Source organism: Ctenopharyngodon idella, chromosome 20 (assembly GCF_019924925.1).
Source record: "Ctenopharyngodon idella isolate HZGC_01 chromosome 20, HZGC01, whole genome shotgun sequence".
NCBI lineage: Eukaryota > Metazoa > Chordata > Actinopteri > Cypriniformes > Xenocyprididae > Ctenopharyngodon > Ctenopharyngodon idella.
This window is the reverse complement of record NC_067239.1, coordinates 1,781,417-1,809,177: the sequence shown is the minus strand read 5'-3', so window position 1 is coordinate 1,809,177 and position 27,761 is coordinate 1,781,417. Positions and strand designations below refer to the sequence as shown.

The 27,761-nt window shown below is 37.5% G+C and overlaps 1 protein-coding gene across 2 annotated transcripts; it reads left to right on the top strand.

Annotated features, from left to right (window-relative positions):
• The first annotated feature begins 54 nt into the window (after positions 1-54).
• Positions 55-27,761, top strand: scara5 (scavenger receptor class A, member 5 (putative)). Of its 2 annotated transcripts, none has more exons than XM_051875001.1 (10): positions 55-303; positions 6,156-6,280; positions 7,977-8,105; positions 13,162-13,347; positions 16,167-16,655; positions 20,496-20,576; positions 20,819-20,926; positions 23,593-23,658; positions 26,487-26,675; positions 26,918-27,761. In XM_051875001.1, exons 2-10 carry the CDS (start codon positions 6,166-6,168, stop codon positions 27,049-27,051), a joined length of 1,497 nt encoding a protein of 498 aa, XP_051730961.1. In that variant the 5' UTR covers positions 55-303; positions 6,156-6,165; the 3' UTR covers positions 27,052-27,761. The 2 variants fall into 2 exon arrangements, with proteins under 2 accessions (XP_051730961.1, XP_051730960.1); XM_051875000.1 differs by having other exon boundaries at positions 56-303; positions 7,974-8,105.

Below are 27,761 nucleotides of genomic sequence, written 5' to 3'. Positions count from 1 at the left end.
GTGAGGGGAATGGTCACCCAATCTGGCAACCCTGGGAAGCACTTTTGTGTGTTTTCCCACATGTGGGAGTCGCATGAAATTGGACACTTTCTTCAGCGCGAAGGACGCTTGACGATGGTTTGAGGCAAGAATATATTTGCTCTGTACACAGAACACACAGAAAACTCTACGCAGGTCTAGTGTCCGTATAGTACGACAACAAAAAACAAAACTCGTTTAACTCACGGATCTCTGCACTGCTCTCCAGCACTGAGCGCATCAGCTTGAACAAGAACCTGCGGCTTCAGCACCCACTTGACTCCGGTAATGACACAAACAAGCTTTTCTCCTCTGGTGATGATGTAGCTCAGAGCTGACAGGTCGAACTGAGACAGTGTGAGATGGAAGAATGTTTTCATCTACATTTTGTATTTAGGATAGCTGTCTACTTGTTTTATTCTCGGTATTGTGGAATTGAATTTTCATGCCTCGTGACCTAAAAGTTTCTGCGATCAAATCAGTTTCTATATTTTGTTGTCATACAATCATTTAGCTCAAGTCTCATATCTATGATATTCTACAGCAGATTTGTATTTATTGTCTATTGGAAAGTCACCACTTACAGCCAGTTTTATTGAACTAAGACATTATTTGTGAAGATGTATCGAGGGTTTTGTAAGCATGCACCTTGGCAATATTTGGTTTAACTTAATTCAATTGTGGACAGCGATTTCATATTTTTTATATAGGGGTCAATGATGTGACGGGTATTATTAAATAATGCAATTATGCAATTTATTATTATTAAATAATAATAAAAAACAAAGATATGACATCCAAAGTATGTAAGTAGTTCAGCTAGATCTCTGTTATCGAATCCAAAAGGTTTTAATTATATTTTGCTACATGAAAAGGTATTTTAAAAATTTTGAAGTGTCAAAAGGTCATTCGGTTTAACCGTCCAAAGGCCAATACAGCCATTTCATTTGTGAGTAAAATATCTTAAAATGTAATAAATGTATATATTTTTTTATTTTGGCATGATTTTATAACATCATATATCAACATAGTGCAAAATGATATTAAAATTATCTGTAGAAGTTGTTGCTTTGTTATGAGAAAGAATGTCCGGAAAAATGATTTTTTTTTAAATGTCATTCGGAGTAACCAATATAAAGGGACCATTTTGGATCAAGTCATGCGGTCAATATCATGTGACAGGATGTGACGTCATTCAGACACCTGCAAAGAACCACATGGTCGTGAAGCAAAGTAACTAACTCTCTTTTAACTATTTGAAAAATTAATGTTTTCACTTGCTCATACGCATGTCCCGAAACATCAGGTCATTCGGTACAACCGCTATAAAACATGGAAACTGTTGTAATATTTAAAAAAATTATACTAAATATAAAATGTTTGATTGTCCTTTTGCTAGCTAGCTAGATATCAGCCTGTTAGCATTGTTTGAAAATATCGTCATTCGGTAAAACCGAAATTTTAGTTAAACCGAATGACTTTTTTGATGACAAATTTTGTCCATCTTGTAAAAAATGACAAAAGCAGTGTTAACTGATTATAAAAATCACATAATCTCATTGTTAACACTTAATAAAACTTTAAAACTAATTATATCTCCATTATGTTTTTTTGTATTTTTTTTTTCTTTTTAAAACCTTATTCGTCAATGACCCATATCTTAAAATGTAGGCTACACACAATTCAAAACCTTGTATATCAGAAAACTACTGAGTTAATTGAAACACAGTATCTCAGCCGAATCTTTCAGGTTAACTACAAGCCACAGCACACAATGGCATGATAAATGTAACGTTTTTACTATGTAATGTATGGGATGAGCAAGGCATATGTCAGTGTACTGGTTTTTGTGCAGTAATTGCTCATTAAAGGTACATACATGACCATCCTCAACTTTAGCATTTCTCTTTATTTACCTTATGACATAGCTAAGTGAAGTCATTTATCATCAGTAATAATAAACATGTCCTCTTTGAAGTTATTGTTATGATTATGATGATGGTTATAATTGTTATTTTTTTGTGTTATTTATTGTGTTATTTTGCTTTCGTTGGAAACAGAATGCTGCAACAAATGTATGCAACTTCTCATGTAAGATGCAGTGAAATGAAAAGAGACAATATTAGAGACAGATGTGGGAACTGAAAAAGAGAAAAGGAGGTTTGCAGAGCAGAGAGGTTTGCTCTCTCTTTTTTTTTTTGTGATCTCCATTATCCAGTAGATTTACAGTAATCTGAGTTGCATAGCAGCCACATGAGCTCACAGTGCTGTCCACACTTTGTGCCAAACTGTCAGTGTGCACTTGTATAATCAGAGAGAGCAGATAGAGTGCTTTTTAATGACATTTTTAAACTGAACTTTGTTTGTTTTGTAAGAAGTAAACGTTGGTTACAATGACCATTCAAGCAGAAGTGGATTCTTCAAACTTTGACTTTTGCATAAGCTTTCTTCTCATTGAAGCAATGCACCGACTTCGCAGCAGTGTTGTGCAAGTTACTTCCAAACTGTAATATATTATAGATTACTTGTTACTGTTATTTAAAAGTAATTCTTTACCTTACAATATTACGGTCTCAGAATTGTAATGCGTTACATTACTCCTGTTACTTTCACCAAAATAACTACAGAAGTAGAACTTAACATTTTAAAATGACAAAATGTACTGCAGAGCATTTTACATCCAGTAGAGGGCGATATGATGTAGCATAATGACTGTGGGCTATCCAGGCTACTAACAATATAACTTATAATTGGCAAAGTGAAGGCTCGAAGTAATGCGCATACGTCCATCTCGCGAATGTACAGTCTTCTGCCATCTTCACTCATTTTTCCACTGGCCAGCGCGAGCACAGAGGCCAAAATCATGCCGCGTTTCCACTGTCGGCCCATTAGCCTCGCGGCACTCCTGTAAAACCCGCCCTAAACACGCCTTCACAGGACTACATCACACAATACAAAGTTACACCAGCGAGAGGGAGATGAATGAAATAAATCACTAAACAAATATATCAGAAGCTGTCATTTTGTCTTTATTTACAAACTTGGACACCACACGTGGCTATTGACTGACCACGAACAGGTAATAGAACTTACTGGTGGCATTTTTCATTCGTTAAAGTCCACTTTCTAATAAAAATTTCCTTATAATTTACTCACCCCCATAATTTCCAAGATGTCCATGTCCTTATAGTGGACTTCAATTGGCCCCAAATGGTTGAAGGTGAAAATTACAGTTTCAGTGCAGCTTCAGGGGTCTTTAAACAATCCCAGACAAGGAATATGGGTCTTATCTAGCGAAACGATCGGTCATTTTAAAAAAAAAAAATGAAAATGTATATATGCTTTATAGACACAAATGATCGCATTACAAGTGCTTCCACCAGACCGCGATTCGATATTGTTCAAAAAGCTTACGCTGAACGCCTTCCCCATTCAATTTACAGAACGAAAGCGTAAGCTTTTTGAAGAATACGGAATCGCGGCTGAAATGTCCGATCGCTTCGCTAGATAAGACCCTTATTCCTCGTCTGGTATCGTTTAAAGCCATTTGAAGCTGCACTGAAACTGTAATTTTCACCTTCAACCGTTTGGAGACCATTGAAGTCCACTATAAGGAGAATAATCCTGGAATGTTTTCATCAAAAACCTTCATTTCTTTTCGACTGAAGAAAGAAAGACATGAACATCTTGGATGACATGGGGGTGAGTAAATTATCAGGACATTTTTATTAGAAAGTGGACTAATCCTTTAATGTCTCACGGTCTTGCTGTTTTTTTTTTTTGTTTTTTTTTGAACAATTAAATTTTGGGCTAAAAGTGTGTTGTAACGCAAGCGTTACTGAACATGTATAGAGTAAAATATTACTGAAAATGGATTAGTAATGCCTTACACTACTGCATTACAGCAAAAAGTAATATGTTACTGTGATGCATTACTTTTGTAACGCGTTACTCCCAACACTGCTATGCAGTGATGGAGAATAGTCCAGTACTCTGACTTTGGTGGATATTTTTACATAAGTTACAATATGCAATATAGAAGACTCCTGATCAGAATTTTTAATTGCCTTATCCTTGTAGTTTCATACACCGGGGAATTAAAATGATAATAATGTTTAATCAACGTTATCAACATTTCTAGTGATGTGTGAAAATGTAAATTCACTCTCTGACAGTAGGTGGCGCTTATGGAACAGCAGCGGTTTCTTTGGGTACCGCTCTTCACTAAGCAGCGCTGCACTTATAAACACTACTTTATACGGAGGTAAGAAGATAAGAAAATGCAATTGAAACTTTTCTGAAAACAGTCAGTTCCCTTCAGAGATACATTCATATAAATCCCCACCCCCAATTCAATATTTATATTTTTGTTCCTATATTTCGAGCGTCTCAAACAGCAAGATTGCTGTGCCTGGTACAATATTTTCTCTCTTCTTTGCATCCATCTTCAGCGTGTCCTCCTGTCTCTGGCCTGTGTTAACATCCTGTTTACAGACTTTGTAATATTTCCACACAAATGAGGTTTTGGGAAATGATTGCAATGGAGTTTGTGTGCAAGTCCGGAATAGAGATTGGCCAAAATAAAACTAAAAACCCTTAGCGATTTATGGCCGGTCAACCGATGCATCTGTAAACATTTCCGTTTGATAAATTCCTTGTGAGGGTCAGCGAAGCCATACTCATTTTGATGTCCTTAATAAATGCTAAATATAAAACTATAGCTTTTAAATAAAAATACACCATGACTCAACTAAACAAAATCTTTATTTACGGTATTATATATTATATTTTATTATTTTATTATATTACGGTATTATTCTTTATAACGGTAACAATCAAAATAGACTAAATCACCTTTTGAAAGTAACTTTCTGGTGTTAAAAATTTTACTTTCTGTTAGTAGTAATTATAAAAACTTGTTCATCCTTTTCTGCTTCTGACAGTGTTAAGTTGGGAGATTTTTTTTGTATACATGTGAACCAAATTCAGATGTGATTTTGTACCTGTGTTGATGAACTCTATGTAATCATTTCCATTTGCATTGTCAGACATTGTTATTTATGAGAAATTCAAATGGTACAAAACTGTTCTTAAAGTGTAAAGATTGCCAAATTATATATTAAAATCGTACAAATTGAACTAAATCCCTTTTTGGTCACAGCTGTAATGGGTAATCTGTTTATGTCAGTTTTGGGTGGGTTTTAGTTCTGTTGCCTAGTTTTCAGTTCACTTTTCATGGTTTTTCATTAATTTTTGATTATCATGTGCACCTGTTCATTTCATTGATTTGTTTGTTTGGGTATTTAAACTCTGTTTATTTCTGTTTATTTCTAATTTCTGTTCTTTGTCTGTTCTTGTCGGTTTTACATGGTTGTTCTGTTCCAGTTTTTTAAGTCTAAGTATCCTGAGTATTTTGTTAATAAGAGTTTTGTTAATAAAATCAAAAACCAATTCAATTAGATCCGTTTCTCATCTTTATTTGCAACCACCACTGACAGAAGAATTGACAAAACAAAAATGGATCTAGAGGCAGTTCAAATCCTCTCCCAGGGGGACAGCTCCCTTGAGAGACACACACGGGACTTCTTGGATTTGTACCATCTAGTCCACTATGAGGATGACATCCTGTGTTGTGAGCTTTCTGCCTTCGCCATGTGACTTGTCCTTCCACCACTTTGGCTTTGTCGGGCTCCACCTTCCCTCTGGCTCCACCTTGGTCCTTGGGCACACCAGCTTCACCTCAGTCCTCCGTCACCCTGGCTTCACCTTGGCCGCTCGTCCCTGCAGCTCCACCTTGGTCTCCACCTGGCTCTTCAGCTCTGCCTGGGTCTCCACCGCCATCAGCTCTGTCTATGTCGGTAGTCTCCCTGGTTGCACCATATGTGCCTGTTGTTCATTTTGTTGATTGATAATTTTGGGTGTATTTAAGCTCTGTGTTTCTTTTAGTTTTTTGTCTGTTCTCGTCAGTTTTACACGGTTGTTCAGTTCCAGTTTTTCAAGTCTGAGTATCCTGAGTATTTTGTTTTGAGAGTTTTGTTAAAATTTCTCATATTTATTTGCAACCACCACTGACAACAGCTTGTTCTGTCCTTGAATTAATCAGCTTTTTTTGTACCATTTGTTTGTAATTTTTCCAGTGGGTTGTGAATGGAGAATAAGGCAATGTATCTGACCACCACCACTGAAGATAGGGATAACAGCTCATTTTATGACGATGGCTACGATGGGATGAATCTATCGAAACTCAACCTATGTGAAGAAGGTATGGATCTTCTGTACTATTTCTTTTTTACCTGCACAGCACACCATCAATCACAGAGTTATTCATGAAATACACATCTTCTGTGACTGTGTCTACCTCTTTGTACGGCTTGTCTTTCTGACATCTTTCCATTTTGCTTCTAAAAAAAACAGACCCGTTCTGAGGGCTCTTTGCTGTTGCACTGTACACATAATATAGACTGTAAATTCTGAAAAGTTTTTTTCTGTAATGGTTTTTTTATTTTTTTTATGAGTGCTTTGGTGTGCATAAATTTATTAATAATATGGACTCCTTATATTATTAGTTTATTTGATGTCCTTTTGGAGTCTCCAAGTGTCCTTTATTTGGAAAGACACCTAAATTTACCTTGATTTGCAGAAAATACAGTTTGTTTGAATCACCCTTCAATCTGATGGTTTTCTTTGCTGGATATAGCAAATGATTACAAGTGAAGCAAAAGGGTGCACTGTAAAAAATTAACAGTAACGTCTATTCTCACCATCTACGATCTCAAGAATCATTTCCAGTTTTACGATTGCGTTCTTGCAAAACTCTTAATAAACACCTGGTTTGAGTTTTTCCTGGTTTCCAGGTCTGATTCTGTACGTGACGCTAATATGATGTATGGACATAATTGAAACAATTTATTTATATGACTATTATTGATTAAGGTTGCTCATGTTGACTTCAACTTATAGTGTCCTTTATACTGTAAGAAAGGATAAAAAAAAGGTCTGTCATAATATAATTAGGACTGGACGTAAGACTAGGCATTGCTGGATATTTATGAGTAATCGCTAATATTTTTATTTGTACAATATCTACTACAACAAGTACTTTGCTTCAACAAGTCATAATTCCCTTGAAGGTAGCCCGAAGTTGTGTGTTTCAGATTTTATTCCTCGGTTATGACAGACTTAAACTCTACTGCGATGTGTTTAATAGAATACAAGAAGTGTTTTATGGGCTTGGCACTTTTCCTCTTTTATGCTACTCTTTTCAAACTTCTTGTGTGTCTCTTTTAGGGTTGTGCAGCACACCCGTACTGGAAAAATAGCGGTATATATTATATTTCAAATGGTACAATATCATGATTTCGCTCATTTCGGTACTTGATACTCTGCTGTTCCAAAGTTCACCGCTATGTGGCAATATTACCCAAACTAATGCGAAACCAGCAGATGTGACTTCATAGGAACAAGATGGACCAAACAGATAAAACTCACTCTACACGATAATTGTGCTGATGATATAAAATAAGAGAATATCGTGGATAACAATATAATGTTAATACTGTATTTGTGTATCGCTCTGTGAAGAGTGTCAAAGGTTTCTATTTACAGCACGTTTTTGCAGCGTTGAGCATTGCAGCCAGTCATGGACATGTCTGTTGAGCATGTGAATGTAACGACCAATCAGATGTGTTTATATATTTATGCTTGAAAACAAGCAACACATTTGTTACTGCAGAGATTCATGTTTTTAATAAAGTTTCATGTTCTTTTAATTGAGTTCTCTTTTGAAGCTGCTTAGTCACCTATGGTATTGATACCAAGTTATTAAATTCTGGTATTGTACCGAAGTCAAAATTGTGGTATCGAGCCAATCCTGCTGGATTTACCTCCAGTCCCTGATTTAAAGTCTATGTGTTTCCTTTCTAGATTCCCTGTTGATCAGTGTTTGTCTTTCACAGTAGGTTCATCAAAGTACAGGAGAAAGACAGATAATTGCTGTGGTCAGCTGGATTCCTTCACTGCAATCAAATATGCCATTGTGTCCCTTTATATTCTGGTACTGCTCACCATATTTGGCCTCTGCATAGCAGGTAGGCATGTTTTCTTTTTCTCTCTTTGTCTTTTTCTTTTTTATGAATTTTGCACTTGTGTTAGGCCAACTTGTTTTGCATGTTTTGCATAATTTTGTACTTTATTTAAATAAATATTTATTGTAATCAAACTTGAAACAAAAAGAGAAAAGAAACAAAAGAAACTTACTTGAAGTAATAAGTAATAAATAAAAATAATAAAGATATAGATTTATTTGAGAGTTAAATACATGCTCAGTATATTTTAGGCAATAGAAAATAGGACTGGTTTCATTTAAAGGGCTTCACTTTTAATGCTAGTCAAGACATCACTATTTTAACATTGGCGCTTAAAACCCACCCCTGACCCTTTAAATGACTATTTTTTTGTTGCTGTACTTTTAATAAGTCAACTGCCATCTGTTATTATTAATATTGTGAAACAGCACTTACTCATGTTGCAAGTTTGTTGTTGGTCCCAAAATATTCTGGCGCTACTCCATCTTTCAATAACTACATGCAATTCCATTATGATTCAATTCCATACAGATTCATAAAACAGTCCACAATGAAATATGCTGCATAAACTTTTAAAGTAGAACTGACCTAATAAGGGATCTTATTAAATATAAGCCTCAGCTGTTTGTATTTAAGTTTGGGGTTCTTCAGAACAACATTTGGAGCATGACCTGGAACAGAACAACATTTTGCAGATATTCTCCACATTATATTATTCTCTTGTTATATGAACTGGAATAACAGCATTTTCTTCTGGCGTTATGAATAGTAGAATCGGTAACACTTCAGTATAGGGAACACATATTCAATATTAACTACGACTTTTCCTTCAATAAACTCCTGATTTACTGCTTATTAATAATTAGTAAGGTAATTGTTAAGTTTAGGTATTGGGTAGGATTAAGAATGTAGAATAAGCTCATGCAGAATAAGGCATTAATATGTGCTTAATAAGTACTAATAAACAGCCAATTTTCTAGTAGTATGCATGCTAATAAACAACTAGTTAAAAGACCCTAAAATAAAGTGTTACCGTAGGATCCTTTTCCTTCTTATTACTTCACTCCAAAGGAAATAGGCAAGCCAAGCAGTGCACACATTCTGGAACATTCTGGCAGAATAGTTTGTCTTCCAGTTCAAAGAATTTATTCAGAGTTATACATTAGGTATACTGCATTCCCTCTGTGAAATTAAAGTGATTAAGTGATTGATTGTTTAATGGAAGACAAAAACTGACTCTGCTTGCCCTCTGTGATTTTCTTTTTTCCCTGAAGTGAGAGCACAGACAAAATTTAATCTAGCCCACAGCAGGACACACGTCCAGAATTCAGTGCTTATGTGGGCTGACCCCCAATGAACCCAAGATACCACAGAGATTTATGTGTTTATTTCCTTTGCAAGTGAAGATTGGTTTATAATCTTTGTTCACTAATGTTCTGCACCACTAAAGTATGGCATGCGTCCGTCTTAGCATCCATTTCCATGGTGCATTTGACGCTCTGTGGAGTGTCTTTCTGTGTTCACCATATGTGTGTTTTTACCTCGATGTTGACTGATCTATCTCCAAACCACATTTCTGGAATGGCAAATAAGCAATGTTTGGTTTAATCAACTCAAAGTCATCTATGTTTGCTAAATTATTACTAGACTGTTATGCATCTTTAAGCTGTGTTTTAATTACCTTCACGGCATTTGAGCTATAAACTACCTAAATTATAGATTTACTAAAAAGAAAGTCTTTGTGTATCTGTCACTGTGAATCAAACTAGATAGACATTCAAACAATGTGTGTGAGTAGTTCATTAAAGTATTTTATGTTGCTTTGTTTAAAGTCTGTATTGCAACATTGTGTGTTAATGAACAGGTTTACAGTGTTTTTTATTGTATTTTCTGCTGAGTTCCAGATGATTGCATAGCATTAACGGTTCTTGGACGCAATGCTCACAGCATGAATGTTGTGAAACTTGTTGATTTAAAAAAATGAGCCACTTGCATGTTGTTTACAAAAGATGTATGAAACAAGCTTTTGAGCTAATTATTTTCTTATGGAAATTAGCAAAAACAATGGCTCTTAACAAGGTGGATTTTGACCTAAAATGGGTCACTGCACAGTTCTGATTGGGTTGCAGACAGCAGGGGAAATTGTCAGTGTTTGCTCACTTCATGTGATCTTATGTTTAGTGGCATATAAAAGTTAAACAAGACTTGGTTTAAAGTACTAAAGTACTGACAACAACTGTCTCATATAAATTTTGTTTCTAAACACTCGAATCATGACAAACAACAGCATTTTTCAGGCGGGACCAAGCTAATGTGTATACGCAGCCCTAAGCACACATCTTAGAATATACAATAGGGTTTGGTAAAACACAGACTGAAATTTAATGTATTATTTAATGAAAATCCTGACCTTAGCCATTGGTCTTCTGTGCTCGACTGTCTGTTCATGAGACTCTATTAGCACCGCAGTTCACACATGAAGAACAACAATAGATGGCGTGAGAGAGAAACAGACATTTAGTTATGCTAGATTGTCCTTATGATATGCAACATAAATATCTCCTTATTTAGCGTCCCTTTAATGGGGACCTATTATGCCCCTTGTCACAAGATGTAATATATGTCTTTGGTGTCCCCAGAATGTGTCTGTGAAGTTTCAGCTCAAAATACCCCACAGATCATTTATTATAGCTTGTCAAATTTGCCCCGTTTTGGGTGTGAGCAAAAAATATTGTGTGTGTGTCCCTTTAAATGTAAATGAGCTGCTGCTCCCCACCCCCTTTCCAGAAGAGGGCGGCGCTTTAACAGCTCGCGCTTTGGTTGCTCAACAACAACAAAGCTGGAGAATCTCACGCAGCCAAAATGAGGATTGTCAGTAACGGTGTTCAGCCTTACATTGTTCAAACCGGAGTCGACACTGATGGAGAGACTCAGGAAGAAGTTACAACTTTTAGACGTTTCTGAACGGTTAGTGGATAAATTTATGTAGTTGCTGTGGAGTTGATTCAACTCATCGACTAGCATGTGCCGTCATGTTAATCTTTTGTGCAAATCCAGCGTTGAACTGACCCTTGTTTGTGAAGCAGTCCGGTGTAAAATGATTTGCGCAAATATACTTTACAGACTTTCTTTGGCACACTTCCTTCGCAAATGAAATTCAACCACGGTGTCCTCAGTGACTCAGATGTGGGGAGTCTACGGAGACTCTTATGTTCATTTGTACATCCAATAACAGAACATTAGTAATGTTTTTTGGCACAGACATTGTATATCTCCAGCTGCTACAGTGAGGAAACAGAAATAGCAGACTGCTACGGCTCACTCAGGGCGATATCTGTGCTAATAGGGCAGATTGTCGCCAGTCACGGGCGGTGCACTTACGTAAGAGTAGAGAGACTGTTTATGATTTATGGGGATTATAAAAAAGGAGTAGGTGGATTTTTACCATTATAGGCTGATAGTTTACAAACATTGTGGACACACATCTGTTTTCAAACACCTTAAAAAAAGTGAATTTTGCATAATAGGTCCCCTTTAACATTGTAATCTTACTATAAAAATTTGCTCTGAAGAATGAGCAGTATAGAAATGAACTCTTTCATCCAGTCACGATAAACTCCAGAGACTCCCGACTTCTTGTATTTTTCTTTTCAAGGCAAAACAACACCAACATTAGCTCAGTGGCTCGCTTCGGTTACTATTTTAATACCACATCACTTGGCTTTAGGCAAGTGCCAACATGGACCAGTCGCATGATGACTTGACCTCACTCTCAAAAAATGGAGTGCAAGTTTAATTTTTAAAAACATATTTTGTTATGTTTTGGTTTGCCACTTATATAATCTGGATCATGAAGCAAAACACGCAGAAACCCTGGAACACTACTGCAGTACTGAAGTGCAGAACACACATACATCAGCTGAATGAGTCATTCACTGCACAAGCCATTACATCATTCATCTGTTTGCTTGAAATTTAATATGAGCAAAATGGGAGGGAGGAATATCTACAAGAGAAGGAAAAAAGAGGTAGAGAAAAACAGAGAGAAAACCGAGTGTTCTTTTTAATTGGAGTGTTTTAAAACAGATGACTCACACACAGCTTAAATGACTGAACATGCACCAAGCAGCAGTCCAGGCATCTTGTGTAGTGATTGAACTACACGGATATTCTGTAAACACACGCCAGGACACTACATGTTACTTCAATTAAACCGATATTTTCTCCCCAAAATATGTCTTAAAGGGTTAGTTCACACAAAAATAAAAAAATAAATCCCATAATTTACTCACCCTCAAGCTATCCTAGGTGTATATGACTTTCTTCTTTCAGGCAAACACAATCGGAGTTATATTAAAAAATATTCTGGCTCTTCTAAGATTTATAATGGGAGTGAATAGTAACTGATATTTTGAAGCCCAAAAAAGCACATTCATCATAAAAGTAATCCGTACAGCTCCAGGGGGTTAATAAAGGCCTTCTGAAGTGAAGAGATGTGTTTTTGTAAGAAACTAACTATGATGATGATGATGATGTAAGAGACGTTTTTGTGTTTTAATGTTTTTGTTAACCTATCCAGTTAAACCCACTAGATGCAGCACTGCTGTGTTGTTTATTCAAAACATTGCAGGACCAGAAAAGCTCAATGTGGAGATTATCTAGGTTACATCAAAGCTGCAACCAAGCTGTTCACACAGAATGCATTTTCTGCGCTGCTTTTCCATTGTGAGCTAGACAGACATCTTTGGCCGTTGTAAAGTTAAGTTTAACTTTTAAAAAACATGTCTCGAGACTTTGTGGGGGTTTTCCCCATTCCACTGCATCTCATGTTTTTAAATGCAAAGTCGACCCCAGGGGGAAATGAATCCTCTATTCTCAGTTCTTGAATTTTAGCTGAGTTTAATACAAGTCATGTATGAGTTTGTTTGCAGCTATTCAACTGGCTACCGATGGAGAGCACCATCCAGATGCCCAGATAATTGGAGTTTGTCCAGTGTGGGATTTGTGACGGGTTAATAGAAAAGAACTCTTTTTCAATGTTTATCCCTTTCCTTTTCAGTATCAAAATCCCATGCATCTTCACAGAGGGAGGAAGCACTGCTGGAGAATGTGACTCGTCTGGGAGAGCACTCTGAGACCTTGCAGAAATCTCTTAGCCAACTGCCCTCCCAAAGCGACCTTCTGGAGAACATCTGGAAGCTCGAGAGCCTCTTCCATAATCATAGCGAACAGCTGCAGCTGCTAGGTAACCACCCATATGCAAAGCAGAAGAGTCTAGAAAGTTATTTATACCCACTTGGTAGTCAAACACATTTTTAATAACTATATTAATACCCACCATTTTTTACAATCATTTTGTAAAGGAAGTGACCCCATATTTATTTTGATATATAGAAATGACAAAGTAAGAGAGAAATTAAATGTTCATTTCTTGAGTTCTTATGGTGCTACTGTCAGTCGGTATTACATGAATATTTTGCTGTTTGGGAAGCTCTCAAAGACATTATTCTTCTAATGTCTGGTGACAAAAGTTGATTGTTGATTAGAAAGTTAAAAAAAGAAAATTAATAAATGAAGTTCAAACTAATGTTATTAATTTTATTGATAGTTTGTGTAAGCAATAGTTTGTTTGAACAGATGAATGAACATGAATAATATATATTATGAAGAAACTAAAACGATGACACATTTAATTAATAACAATTCATTTATTACTTAATCTGTTTATCATATAGACTATTAATTGCTGATGCAGTAATTATTAATAAATGGTTTAGTTCTTCATGAGTCATACATTAACTTGTGATTATCTGTGCATTAGTTAAGCATTATTTAATGCATATTAGTGCACCCATATTGTAAAGTGTTACCGATGATATTTTCTGTTTAAAAAATATATTCCGAAATGTTACTTTTTTGTCAAGTGAACTTATGAGGAATGTTGCCATTGACTGAATTCACTGTGCTCAGAACACATCTTTTGAATCTATAAACTTTCTTTTAACAATCAGTTCATTCAACACCAAACGATGCAAGATACATGTTTCAAAATAGACTTGTTGCTGAATTAAAGATGTTAATACAGGTGTCACATACTGTGGCAGTAGTAAAACGCATATCGCACAATGATGGAGTAGCAAACAATATGTACATATAAAATATAATCCAAACAAAGAAACACAGAGATCACTTGGAAAAGGTTTAGCAACACAACCATGTAATTCATAGTTGTTTAACACTGAACAAAGAACTGAATGCTTAAATACACAAGTGAGATTTATCAACAGAAACTGAAACAGGTGCGTAACATAATCAGTAACCAAGGAAACTGACTAGTGGCGGGAAAATAGGAACAAAGGTACAGGAACTAGAACTAACCCAAAACAGAACATACATGTGACAGGCTACAGTTGCCACATTATGAAATACACTTGTATATTTAGTGTCACAATATAAAACACACTTATTTATACAATGTACTTAATGTGAACATACACATTTTTATGCACGTATACTGTTTTTTTTAAATGCCTGTATGTAGTTACATATATAAATATAGCTGCAAGCAGCAATTAATGGGGTTCAAGCGTTTTAAGGCCTTTAAGCACAAAAAGATTTTTTGTTTTGTTTAGCAAGCATGTAACCATCTCGATCATACATGAAAAAGACCATTTACAGCCAATACAGGCAATTTACCATAGGAAATATATGGTTTTTAAAGCTTTTTAACAGTTATTGAGGTTGAGCCAAAAACCTAGGACTAGTTCCCCAAAGTAGGTTTTTGAAATAATCTCCAATATTTAACGAACGAATCGATGGACAGCAGCGGTCCTAGAGGCAAAGTTGCTCAGAATGAGGAGTTCTACCATGTGGTATTAATGTCGTGGCCGTGTGCGAAAAATCACGCGATACACGATGTTTGCGCATGCGAGAAACGCAAAGGCCCCTGGTTTCTTTGGAATTTCTTACAGGCCTCTAGGGCCGTGAGTCAAACAGGCCCAGTGAGTTTCGTTCCGATCGGCCTCTGTTAACCTTGTCTGATAGCTGCTCAAAATTCATTGGCTGATGGTGGACATGTTTTTCAAGATATGTCAATGTGTCATTAGACAATCATGGCACCTCGGACAAAGACACTGCATGCCAATTTTCAAGTCGATCGGACTAACAGTGAAGTAGTTATAGCCATTTTCATAAGTTTTTGCTGTTATAGCGCCACCAAGTGGCCAGTCGCTGCGTCCTTTTTCACGCGATCACAGAATGAGCTCTTACATAGTTGTGCTGAGTTTGGTGAAAATATCTCATTCTGTTATGAGACTCCAGAGAATCTCGTTGGACTGGTTTGGTTCTGATCGGGCAAAAGTAGGTTTTTCAAAAAATCCAAATTACCCGAAAATTTCGCCAAACGACAAGCAAATCCGAGACATGCATTTTCCAACGATATAAGACACTTGAGCCTGCACCTAACATTTCAGGAGTTATGAGCCATTTCGTACTTTTGACCACTGTAGCGCCCCCGTCAGGCCGATCGGGGCGAGTCTTGGTGGCGTTGTAGACAATGTGAGTACTGCCAGCCCTCAAAGTTTCAAGTCTCTATGACTTACGGATGTACGGTTCTGCCCGATCACTTTCAGGGGAGAATGCTGATCCTTGGAAAATTTAACAATTACAATAGGGATTCAGCGCTATATATGCACTTGAACCCCTAATTGATTTCTGTAGTTACATGTATAATTACAATGTTGACCCTACCCTTACCCACCTTTAAATCTAAGCATACCACCAAACCTGTCCCTAATATTAACTTTAAGATAAGTACATAGTAGTAAGCCAGTATAAAGTGGGACCATGCATTTAGATTTATTTAATTCATTCCCTGTGTCCTTCACATTACTATCCCCATGGTCTATTGTTTGAGCTATGTGAACACTTATTTGAGTCTAATATGCCTATACTTGGATTTGAGCTGCCAGTGTGAACACACTACATCACATCAACATAAAAATGAATTTACGTGTGCAAGTGTGACTAATACATGCTCTTCGCTTCTGTTACTAATACGAGCAGGGCGACTAGCGCAGGGCTTGGAGCGTGACATCAAAGATCTGCAGGCTTTCTCCGAGCACACCACGGACTCTGTGGCTCAACTCTGGGAGCATCTGACCATGATCAGCCATTCCAGCCAAAGGAACAGCAGCAGTCTGGGAGAGGAGTTAGCCTTTGCTGCTGGCTCTATCCGAACACAGGATGCAATTTTAAAAACAGTAGTGGTAAATGTAGAGACTCTACAGGAGCGTCTGGAGGAGGTGGGATGGACAGTACAGACATTAAACCATTCATTTAGTGGAGATGTGAATCTGCACCAGGTGAAAATCTGTGAACTACAGGAGAGGATTGGAAATGTGTCCCATGATGCCACAAGCATGAGGATCACACAAATACACCTTGAGGAACAGATGAGGAATGAGATTGAAATCCTGAACGTCATCACAGCAGATCTCAGGCTAAAGGAATGGGAGCACTCCATGGCACTCAAAAACTTAACTGTTTTGGAAGGTAGGAGCTTTTTATTGTTGTCTCATTTTAGAAAATTAAGATTTTTTTGTTGAAACTGTTTACAGTCTTTTCAAATTTGAAAATTTAAATAAATATCTTAATAAAAATGCACATTGCTTGATTATAACATACATAAGGTGTAGGTACCTCTGAGTAGTAGTAGTAACTTTAAAGGGGACCTATTATACAAAATTCACTTTTGCATTTGGCTATAAATGTGTGTTGGCAGTGTGTGAACACAACCACCCTATAATGATAAAAATCCAACCACTCCTTTTTTTTATCCCCATAAATCATAAGCAGTGTCTCAGAACAAGCCGTTTCCAGATCCCTGGCAGTGTGACGTCACATTAGCCACAGGCCCCGCCCACGAATGTTGACAGACACTGCCGTTTTAACATAGAACCGCCCTAAGCGAGTTCACAGCCAGTTGTACAGTCCGCCATTGCTGCACTGACGAGAACGTCTCCCAAGCGTTTTAGGTGTTCTATAGCTGGATGGATTAATCCACATAGCTCTCTCCATTTACTCCCTAAATCTGCTGAAGACGAGGTGGATTCATTTTGTTTTCGAAGAAAATGCTCCCTCAGCTCTACTGAAATTTGTTTATGTCTGCGTGAATTATTTCACACCGGACTGCTTTGTGAATTAATGTCAATACAAAGGGACAATACAAAACAGAGGTTGTGCTAAAAAGTTGTTACTCAAGGATAGATCAGTAAACTGTTCATGATCCAGCTTACAGTCTCCAGAGTGATACTGGATATGACAGTAATGAAAGTGAGAGCACTTTATTACAGTTCATCGGAGTTGATTTATGGATATAAAGTTTACCAGTTTATTAAGCACCACCTGAAAAGGCATAAGGTCTTTATATATTTGTTTACTGTTAGTTGTAATGAGTGTTTCTGTGTAATTCGCTGTGTATGTTGATGATAATGCAAGGGAGAGAGAGAGTTTATGGATAATATTTTAATGCACACTTACACTGTGTTTTATTAAGCTCTTACAGAGATTTTCTAGAATGAAAACGGATGCTTCATCTTTTGTGTAAAGTACAATAAACATCATAACTCATCTGTAAAGTTTTGGCCATCATTCGGACAGGGTCCGGTACAACAGGCTTGTACTAATATAGTGGAAGAAGACAATATAAGTTATAACCATAATTGAACTAAACTATACCTGTTCTATCTCCATGCAGCATATATTCACAGTTTCTGACATTATAGTGCGTCCTGACTGACTCCTGACACCAGAGAATCAGCTCTTGAAGCTCCGCCCTCTTAGGTCGAGCGCAGCAGCTCATTTGCATTTAAAGGGCACACACTGAAACAACGTGTTTTGCTCAACCCCAAAAAGTGGCATTTTAACATGCTATAAAAAAATATATGTGGGGTATTTTGAGCTAAAACTTCAAATACACACTCTGGGGACATCAGAGACTTATTTTACGTCTTGTAAAATGGGGCATAATAGGTCTCCTTTAATGGAATTTGTCATTAGAGATATTTATCATAACTCAACCTATGTGGTTTGTTGTCCAATGAATCAAGCACTGGAGTTTTTCTTCTGTGATTTAAATAGTTTTTGTTTGCTGTTGACCAAAATATGTCCAATCGCCAATTCATGCATTTAAATGAGGACCAAAACATTTCATACTCTTTTCATTAGAGTAAAGAAAGTAAAGAAATATTGTGTCTACATTTTAAAAAAGACCTGAGATCAGGTAAAACCCACTGTACTGTACACTGATCAGGCATAACATTATGAGCACTGACAGGTGAAGTGAAGAACACTGATTATCTCTTCATCACGGCACCTGTTAGTGGGTGGATATATTAGGCAGCAAGTGAACATTTTGTCCTCAAAGTTGATGTGTTAGAAGCAGGAAAAATGGGCAAGTGTAAGGATTTGAGAGAGTTTGACAAGGGCCAAATTGTGATGGCTAGATGACTGGGTCAGAGCATCTCCAGAACTGCAGCTCTTGTGGGGTGTTCCCGGTCTGCAGTGGTCAGTATCTATCAAAAGTGGTCCAAAGAAGGAACGGTGGTGAACCGGCGACAGGGTCATGGGCGGCCAAGGCTCATTGATGCACGTGGGGAGCGAAGGCTGGCCCGTGTGGTCCGATCCAACAGACGAGCTACTGTAGCTCAAATTGCTCAAGAAGTTAATGCTGGTTCTGATAGAAAGGTGTCAGAATACACAGTGCATCAGTTTGTTGCGTATGGAGCTGCATAGCTGCTGACCAGTCAGGGTGCCCATGCTGACCCCTGTCCACCGCCGAAAGAGCCAACAGTGGACACGTGAGCATCAGAACTGGACCACGGAGCAATGGAAGAAGGTGGCCTAGTCTGATGAATCATATTTTCTTTTACATCACGTGGATGGCCGGGTGCGTGTGCGTCGCTTACCTGGGGAACACATGGCACCAGGATGCACTATGGGAAGAAGGCAAAATTCTCTTTGTGTAAATGTATGAAAAATAAGCCCAAACTCACTTATAATAAGCAAACAGGGGCCCGTTATTCGTACGTGGATTACTCAGTTATCTGGATTTCACTGTTGACAATTTGACATGATCTAGGATTGTTCGGTTCTTCAAAGCTCATCCTGGAGTTTCTATCATAGCAACAGGTCCGTAAACTCAAATCTGCTCAGGAACAGCTTATTTCATGTAAACGGGATTAGATTGCATCTTTTTAAGTGGAGGTGATACTTATTTATCACAATTAGAAGATCTGACATCTGTCAAATCATCTCAGATGTTTTAAGCAAGGTATGAAGAATGGACCCCTGTTTTTAGAGTTGGTTTGAGCATCCTCGGGTAAGATATTGAGAGATTTAATTTATTTAATTTGTAGTTAATTTCCAGCTGTGTGGCTGCAAGTCACTTGTAATTGTTGTGGCATCTGCTCTTTATTAGGTTTAAGTTCTGTTTTCTGTGTTTTTGTGCATGTTTCCTTTGTTCTAGTTTTGATGGGAATCACACCCATTCTGGTTTCTTTGATTATCTCATTTGTTTGCCTTTGGTATTTATATAGCCTGTGCTTTAGTTGCCCTTTGTCTGTTTTTGTTATTGTGTGAGGTGTTGCTCTGCTCCCCGTGTTTTTGTTCCTAGTTAACCTGAAGTGTATTTTGGAGTTTGATTGCCTGGAAATAGCTCTTTTATTTTTCACTCGTTTCCAACCCCATTGCTAACACTTTTTTCTGTTTTTTTCTGTCTCTTGTTAACAGCAGAAGTCATCATTAATGGTCAGTCATCACTTGTAGACGGATCCTACTTTAATTAACTGCAGTACTACTTCAGTGTTACTCCCTGAACATATAAACACTGAACAGTGTTGATTTAACACTGAGGATTTGGCTTTGACACTTACCCCATTTGCCATTGGTTGGACAAACAAATAGTTCTGCCCCAAACTCACACGATTGGTTGAATCAGTGTTCCTGTGTCAGGGCTGCTCGTGATGCTCAAACAAACAGAGCAGTGATTTGAAGGCATCACAGAATCATAGTATTACACTTTTGGTGGAAGTCAACCTATGAAGAGATTACTTACAATTATGGGACAGAGTATTTAAAAAAATAACACGCATCACTTTTAAAGAGTTGAGAAAAGGATGTTTTACCCAAAAGTCTACAGAGAAGATGCCCTTCCTTTAATAGTCCACATACTCACACAGTCTAAAGAGCAGGGTAAACATGTGCTCTCCATTGTACAAATTAGACTGCCTGCTAGTCTACGTCATAAGTAAGAAATCTGTTGTTCGGTGACTCTGGAGCCAGTAATGAACTTTTTTTATGCTTCTGTTTTAATTGTTGTTGATCTATTTTTAGGACCACCAGGACCAAAGGGTGAGAAGGGTGATGTGGGGCCCCTGGGACCAGCTGGACTTCCTGGTTTGACGGGAATAAGAGGTGTAGTACCACAACACACAACACACAGTGAAGCACAGCCCTAACACATTATCACCAGCAACTGACTGACCAGCTATACTACATATCTCTTCCTTGAGCGATACATATTCACACCATATGTTCACTTACAGTTTAACAGTCCAACATAGACACAACCTCTAAATCATCCACATGTATGAACACTGCCCAATAACAGCTCATTTATATGTCATTTGTCTTGAGTATATATCCATTTTTGTTAGGCTTGCCCGGAGAAAAGGGCATTCAGGGTCCTCGGGGACTGGCAGGACGAGGTGGGCAGGATGGACACAATGGAGAAAAAGGAGATATTGGGCCTGAGGGACCCAAAGGTTAGACACACACACAAATACATTAGTTTAACTATATTTGTGAGATCAGCTCATAGACTTCTATTGTTTTTATATCAGGTTCATGAAATTTTCTGTCTAACCTGACCCCTACCCCTAAACCAACCCTAACAGAAACCTGTGCAAAACACTAGACTTAAATAGAAATGATTTGACTGATTTATAAGGTTCGGCTCACTTGTGGGTGTTTTACTATATTAGTGGACATTTTGAACCTCACAAGTATAGTCAAACCTGTACTTACACACATTAAAGTGTAAACACGATGTGAATAAGATATTTATTGTTCTGTGTATTCAGCTTTGATTATAACAAGTGTTTTGCTACCTGGGGACTAGTGTTGGCAAAAGTACCAACTTCAGTACCATGTCGGTACTGAAATTTTAAAAATGTGACGCTTTGAGCGCTGTTGAGTGGATTCGTAAACACCTCTGATTGGCCATTGTGTTGACGTGCTCATCAGATATGTCTGTGATTGGCTACAATGATCAACGCTTCAAAAACATGTTGTAAATAGACGCTCTTCACCGAGCGCTTACACAGATACACACGGTAGTGTTTGAAAGCAGGCGTCTATCAGTTCCACACGCTTTCAAACGCTCCCGTGCGCTGATCATTGTAGCCAATCACAGACATATCTGATGAGCGTGTGGACACAATGGCCAATCAGAGGTGTTTATGAATCCACTCAACAGCGCTCAGTGTGTCACATTTTTAAAATTTCAGTACCGACTTGGTACCGAAGTCAGTACTTTTGACAACACTACTGGAGATACACAGATGTATATCTTTCATTTTTTTTCTTACACTTTATCTTTGTTTCAGTCAGCCTTGTGCTACCCATTAAATGTGTTTTCAGCCATTTTACATTTTTAATATAACATAACACAATTATACTAGGAATGTGTAATAAGAAAATAAGTTTCAGTTTCTGTGGTATCTTCCGGTTCTTTTTTTTAGGGGGTTCCTAAAAGCGTAAAATTGACTCATATTTGTCCTTGTATGCTGCATTTGATGTCACAACTCAGTATAGTAAGAAGTGAAGAGGGACTACGTGTGTTCTTGTAGTTTCAAACATGATGTCATGATGTCGTTTTCCTTCAGCTCTGGAATCATTAGTTTCATGACCTTCAGGTTCAGGTGTTTGACTAAAACCAATGAGCAAACATGGAATGAGATGAATGAGAATGCTAAGCAAGATGGTATAGCTTTCTCTTGGTATTAAATAGACCTCATTTACTCTACATAAAGCATAAAACATGTTCTTATTAACTATGAATGTGTCATGTCGCACAACAGTTTTGTGTTCATTGTGAACAGACAATTCTGAAACTTGCTTTGGACAGGGTGTGAGGTTCTGGGCTGGTAACAGAACTAGTTGAGGCTTTACTTCTTTGTTTCTATTCTCACTCTGTATTTCAATTTCAGTCTGAGCTCAAACTCCAACCCACTGATCTCATTCTCCGAACATGCGTTGCTCCTTAAACACCTTCCAAAACATATAATGATTTCCCCTAATGTTCTCCAGAACACCACACCATCCCCCACTTGATCTTCATCTTTCCTCAACTTCCACCAAAACAATCCACCCATTCCTCCTATTTTCATTGCTTCATTCTGGTGTTTATTGGACATCAGAACCTTGTTTTTGTAATAGAATCATCCTCAATTACATCCACTGCAAACTTGGGCCTCACAAGATGTGTGACAGCACTGGTTGTGGTCCATTGCAATAGATGCGTCATGTTTTCACAGTGTGTGACAAACAGCTGGGAAAGATCAGTGTGATTTGGCTAAGCATGCTGCTGACTAGTACAGCCCAGAAAAGTGAGATCTGGGGCTGTGTACGACTGACATATATTCTACTTATCATTTTAAAATGGCTAGTTTTTCATGTGATTAAAAGGCTACTTGTGCACTGCAAAGTGTCAGGAGTGACAACCGCATTTGAATGATGCAAAATTAAAATCACACTGCCTAATATTCACGCTTTTGCCATTAAGGTTGGATGCTACACAACAAAATCCCATGTTTAATGAACACCCCTGTGTTCACAGTACAGAGTGTTAAATGTAACACTGAAGCAGTGCTGGAGTTTATTAGATAATCAACAGTCGTGTAACATGCTTCATGCCAGCATACAAAACCATTGTTGAGGTTTGTGTGATAACTGATGAATGTTGTTGTCTAAGTGTGTCACAACTTTTACACAAGAGGTTTTAGCATTTTTGGAAGATCTCTTCAGTGTTACAAGTGATCTTTCTATCACAATAGCTAACTTCAAATTCATAACTGTGTAAATCTATCATGAAACTACAGAAAAAGCAGTTATTTAAACCACTTTAATACATTAATTTTAATGAAATTAAAGCAAACATGTTGATCTGCTTTTCATCTTCCTCTTTCTTGAGAATGCACAAATGTTCTACGAAGTTGAGTTAGATATGTATACATGTAACAGTCATACATGGTGCATACTACATAGACAAATCAGAACTCATGACACATTTCAGGGTTTAAAAAGTAATTATTTATTCATCTTATGTTGTTCCAAAACTGTATAATTTTCATCATTCCTCTGATCATAAAAAAATGAATTCTAAAGAATTGTACTGGTCAGTAAACATCCAACTCTTCTTCACCTGCAGGTGTGAGAGGAGAAAGAGGACAGAAAGGAGAGAAGGGAGAGCGTGGAGACAAAGGAGGGAAAACAGGTGAATATTTGATTCATGCACATTATAACATTGTATTGATGTGTTTTTTTCTACAAATTATACTTTGTGAATGTATTTTGGTAATGCGTGGTAATGTCAAGTCATGCATTTTTTTAATGATTATATTCTTTGAGATTCACTTATAATGTTTATCAAGTTTTTTGTTCAAAAGTTTTAATACACGACCATTTCCCCTGTCCACTTGCCCCCTTGAGTACACCAGTGGAACACTGTCAGAGTATTTGGGAATATTCACACATAATTTATACACATACAAAATTATTAGAGTTACAAAATTTTAGAAGAGAATATTGCATCACAGTTGTTTAAACCAATGAGCATTAAGCTGTGTCATCAGCAAGTCATTTCCCATCTGTTAGCGCAGTTGCTTGAGAACTGCACCACCTGCCATGGCCACCTTGTCATCATGAGTTTTTTTTGGCTTACTTCAGCATGACATCAGAGCATGCATCTTACTATGATCGCTGGTGATTGGTTCTGCACAGATTTTATTCACCTCATAAAAGTTTATTGACAGTCTCTGCAATGCAGCGAACAATCACTGAGACAGTTTTAATAAATGCATTACCCTCTTTCAAGCAGTTGTCCACTTTCTGTACCATTAACTTCTTGATTATAATGCAGTCTTTCCTTCTCTATACTTATATTTTCAAACTCAGTCTCTGAGCACACCCTTCTAATGATCCATGCATGTGGATTTAATCAGATGTGTGGGTGTATGTTTGCAGCCAGGAGTCACACAGCTGTTACATATTTACAAGAAATTTTCTGACTGTACCATCTCATTGATGTACAGTTCTCAGTGTGTTCTGCATTAATGTCATGAAAGGTTAAACTTTGAACATTAAAATCTCTCTGCATGAACTTGCTCTTATCATCTGACCCTGACACCAGTGACTAAAACAGCTGCATCAGTCTGACAACGGAATCAAAATCATCTTTTCTGATCACTGTTGCAGATTAAGGTAGAGTTTAGGATTTTGAACTCTTAGAATAATATGTCTCAAACCCTGCATAAGGGACCACAGTCATCTGTCTAGGACAGCAGTAAAAAGCTGTGAAATCAAACCATGGGTGATATTGAAATGCTGGAGAGTACAAAACATTACCTCAATGTCTGTAGTTGGTGACTTGTTTAGTTGTTTTATTTCGTATTTGTTTATTTTTGCTTTATTATTTTTTATAAAAGCATCAAATAGACATTACAAAAAGTTGCTTTAGAAGAAGAAATATTAGTCTCGAACATCTTGGAACAGCTTTTGTTGCTTTGGGTGTGGCGGCCATGACGTGACAAGACTCTGGCATGGTGGCCATGACGTGACAAGACTCTGGCATGGTGGCCATGACGTGACAAGACTCTGGCATGGTGGCCATGATGGGACTAGTCTCTGGCGTGGCGGCCATGATGGGACGAGTCTCTGGCATGGCGACCATGATGGGACAAGTCTCTGGTGTGGTGGCCATGATGGGACGAGACTCTATGGTGGTGGCCATGATGGGACAAGTCTCTGGGGTGGCGTCCATGACGTGACGAGACTCTGGTGTGGTGGCCATGATGGGAGCACTGCGTTCTTCCTCTGCGACTCCCACAGTAAATGCAGTGCCAGATTAATATAAAATTCCAGAGTCCAGTGAGGTTCATGCAACAACATGATTGAGCTAAGTAGCTCAGATAGCCCCCCTCAAAAAAAGATCTGCATGTCAAAATGAGCCAGTTCAACAAAGTCCTGTACATAGTTCTAAATTTTTTTCAATGTCTTTGGCAGAGATGCATAATCCTCACTGATGGGTCCAGTTGTGGTCGAGTCTTCTGTAATGCAGGGTAAACTCAAAAACAAAGGAGAGCTGGATCCAAATGTTTTATTGACAAAAACAAACATAAATCAAACATGAAGACCAGAGAACCAGGAACAGAATGAGTGCACCAAACATAACATCCATGTAGGAACAAGACTCGACAAAGAACACAGGAAACACTGGAGATTAAATACACAAAGGCTAATAGGCTAGCAAGGGGCTGATGAGGGACAGGTGTAGGTGATTAGTAGTCATGGAAACAAATGAGGGTTACTATAGAAACAAACAGGTTCAGCAGTGTTATTATAGATGTAATTACAGAAATTAATTACAGCTGTAATTACAGGCAGGTAATTAAAATAATGTAAAAACATGTATGCACATAATAAGTGCATTGTATCAAATGTTTAATTTAAATGCAACTACATAGTAGTACATAGTAGTAACTCTTTCCCTGCCATTGGTGGAATTTTCCGTCATTTATGGCACAACGCTTCCCAGGAACTTACAGCATTTTCCTTCATTTGTGACACAATGCTTGCCAGCTGTTGACGGAATTTTCAGTCAATCCATGTTTTCACTGTTATATGGTAGGGGGCGCTATTACGCATCTTCTGAAAGAGTACTGAATCTCTAGATCAAAACACAGGCAAAGAAGCAGAAACAAGCAATACAAGAAAATGTTGCTTTTTTATGAAACTTACCCACATTCAAGTGTTGATAAAAAAAAAGAATCCATGAAGCTAGAAATAAATGTTTTTTGTTTGTTTGTTTGTTTTAAGTGAAGGCTCAGTTCTTTCTTTTGATATATTGCATGTTTAGATATTCATGCAACAAAATATTCTGGGGGCCATGAAAGTTTTGTGAAAACGATCAAAAATGCTCCAAAAGAGTTAAAGACACGTAATATAAAGTGGGACTGATATTTAAATGAGATTTATTTTTCTCTGTCTGTTCCTCTGTAAGAATTAATTTGTAATGGAATCATTCTACAAGTGTGTATGTTTCAGTTGAAGAAACTCTGGTAAGGCTGGTCAACGGCTCCGGGCCTCATGAGGGTCGAGTGGAAGTGTTCCATGAGCTTCGATGGGGGACAGTGTGCGATGACGTTTGGGACATAAAAGATGGAGACGTTGTGTGCAGGATGCTGGGGTACCGTGGTGCTGAAGCAATCCACAAAACAGGCCGGTTTGGACAAGGTTAGAGTCACTACAAGGTTAAGTTAGCAACAGACATGCTTGCAAAGATGTATTTCACTCTACAGTACTGTCATGGGTTTACTTGCTAGGCAGTGTATTAACTTATTGTAAAATTCAATTGTAATTTGGATGAAAGCATTTGTCAAATGTGTAAAATGGATATCCATTGTTCTGTGATATTAAACCATACAGATTGAAAATATGTATGAGGTTCATTTTTGACAGTTTTCTTTCTCTTTTAGGCACTGGGTTAATCTGGATGGATGACGTTGCTTGTGTTGGTACTGAAGACTCTATTCACCAGTGTAAGTTCTCAGGATGGGGGAAAACCAACTGTGGTCACGTAGAAGATGCAGGAGTGACCTGTAACATATAGCCTGTTTTAAGTCTGTAGAATGGACAATTAACCTCTAAGTGTGGATGATTTACTCCAAGATCTGAGGAAGCAGTATTGTGTCCCTTTACACAGCTGAAGAATTATGAACTTGACTGTGGGAGAGTAAAAGACCCTGGAGATCAGACACAGGGTCAACATACCAGCAATGAACTAGTACCCAAATGCTCCAGCCATATCCATCAGACAGGGATAAAAAAAAATATCCCACATTTAATAGGAAAGTGTGTATGTATGTATGTGTATGTGCTCTACGCTGCTGCTTGGAGTGTTTGTGCGTGTCTGTAAAAAATGTTTTTTAATGAAAGCCCAGCTGCAGTTTACATTGTGTACAGATAGATGCATTTAACATTCCAAAGAGTTTTATGAACATTTTTAATGCTAGTATATTTTTATAACATTTAACACATTAAGGATTTTAAAGGCTTGTGTAGTTGCAAATGTGCCTTTAAACTAGAACTTTGACCATGACATGTCATGACATGGTCAGCAATTGTATACCTCAGTTAATGGTGAGTACCAATTACAGTCTGTATTCATTGTTGAGTAGCTTCATTATAACACTAAACTATCAGTATTGGTTATCTTGATTGTACAACAATAAATTATTTACCTGTTTTTGTGCTGAATTATCCAGTGTGAATAATGAAAGTGATACAACAAAATAAAATACATATTATAAATTTTAAAAA

Coding starts and splice junctions, on each gene's coding strand:
- scara5 (XM_051875000.1), top strand. CDS start 6,166: ATGGAGAATAAGGCAATGTATCTGACCACCACCACTGAAGATAGGGAT. Junction 6,281..7,973: donor ACTCAACCTATGTGAAGAAG/GTATGGATCTTC, acceptor TGTCTTTCACAG/TAGGTTCATCAAAGTACAGG. Junction 23,659..26,486: donor AGACAAAGGAGGGAAAACAG/GTGAATATTTGA, acceptor TGTATGTTTCAG/TTGAAGAAACTCTGGTAAGG.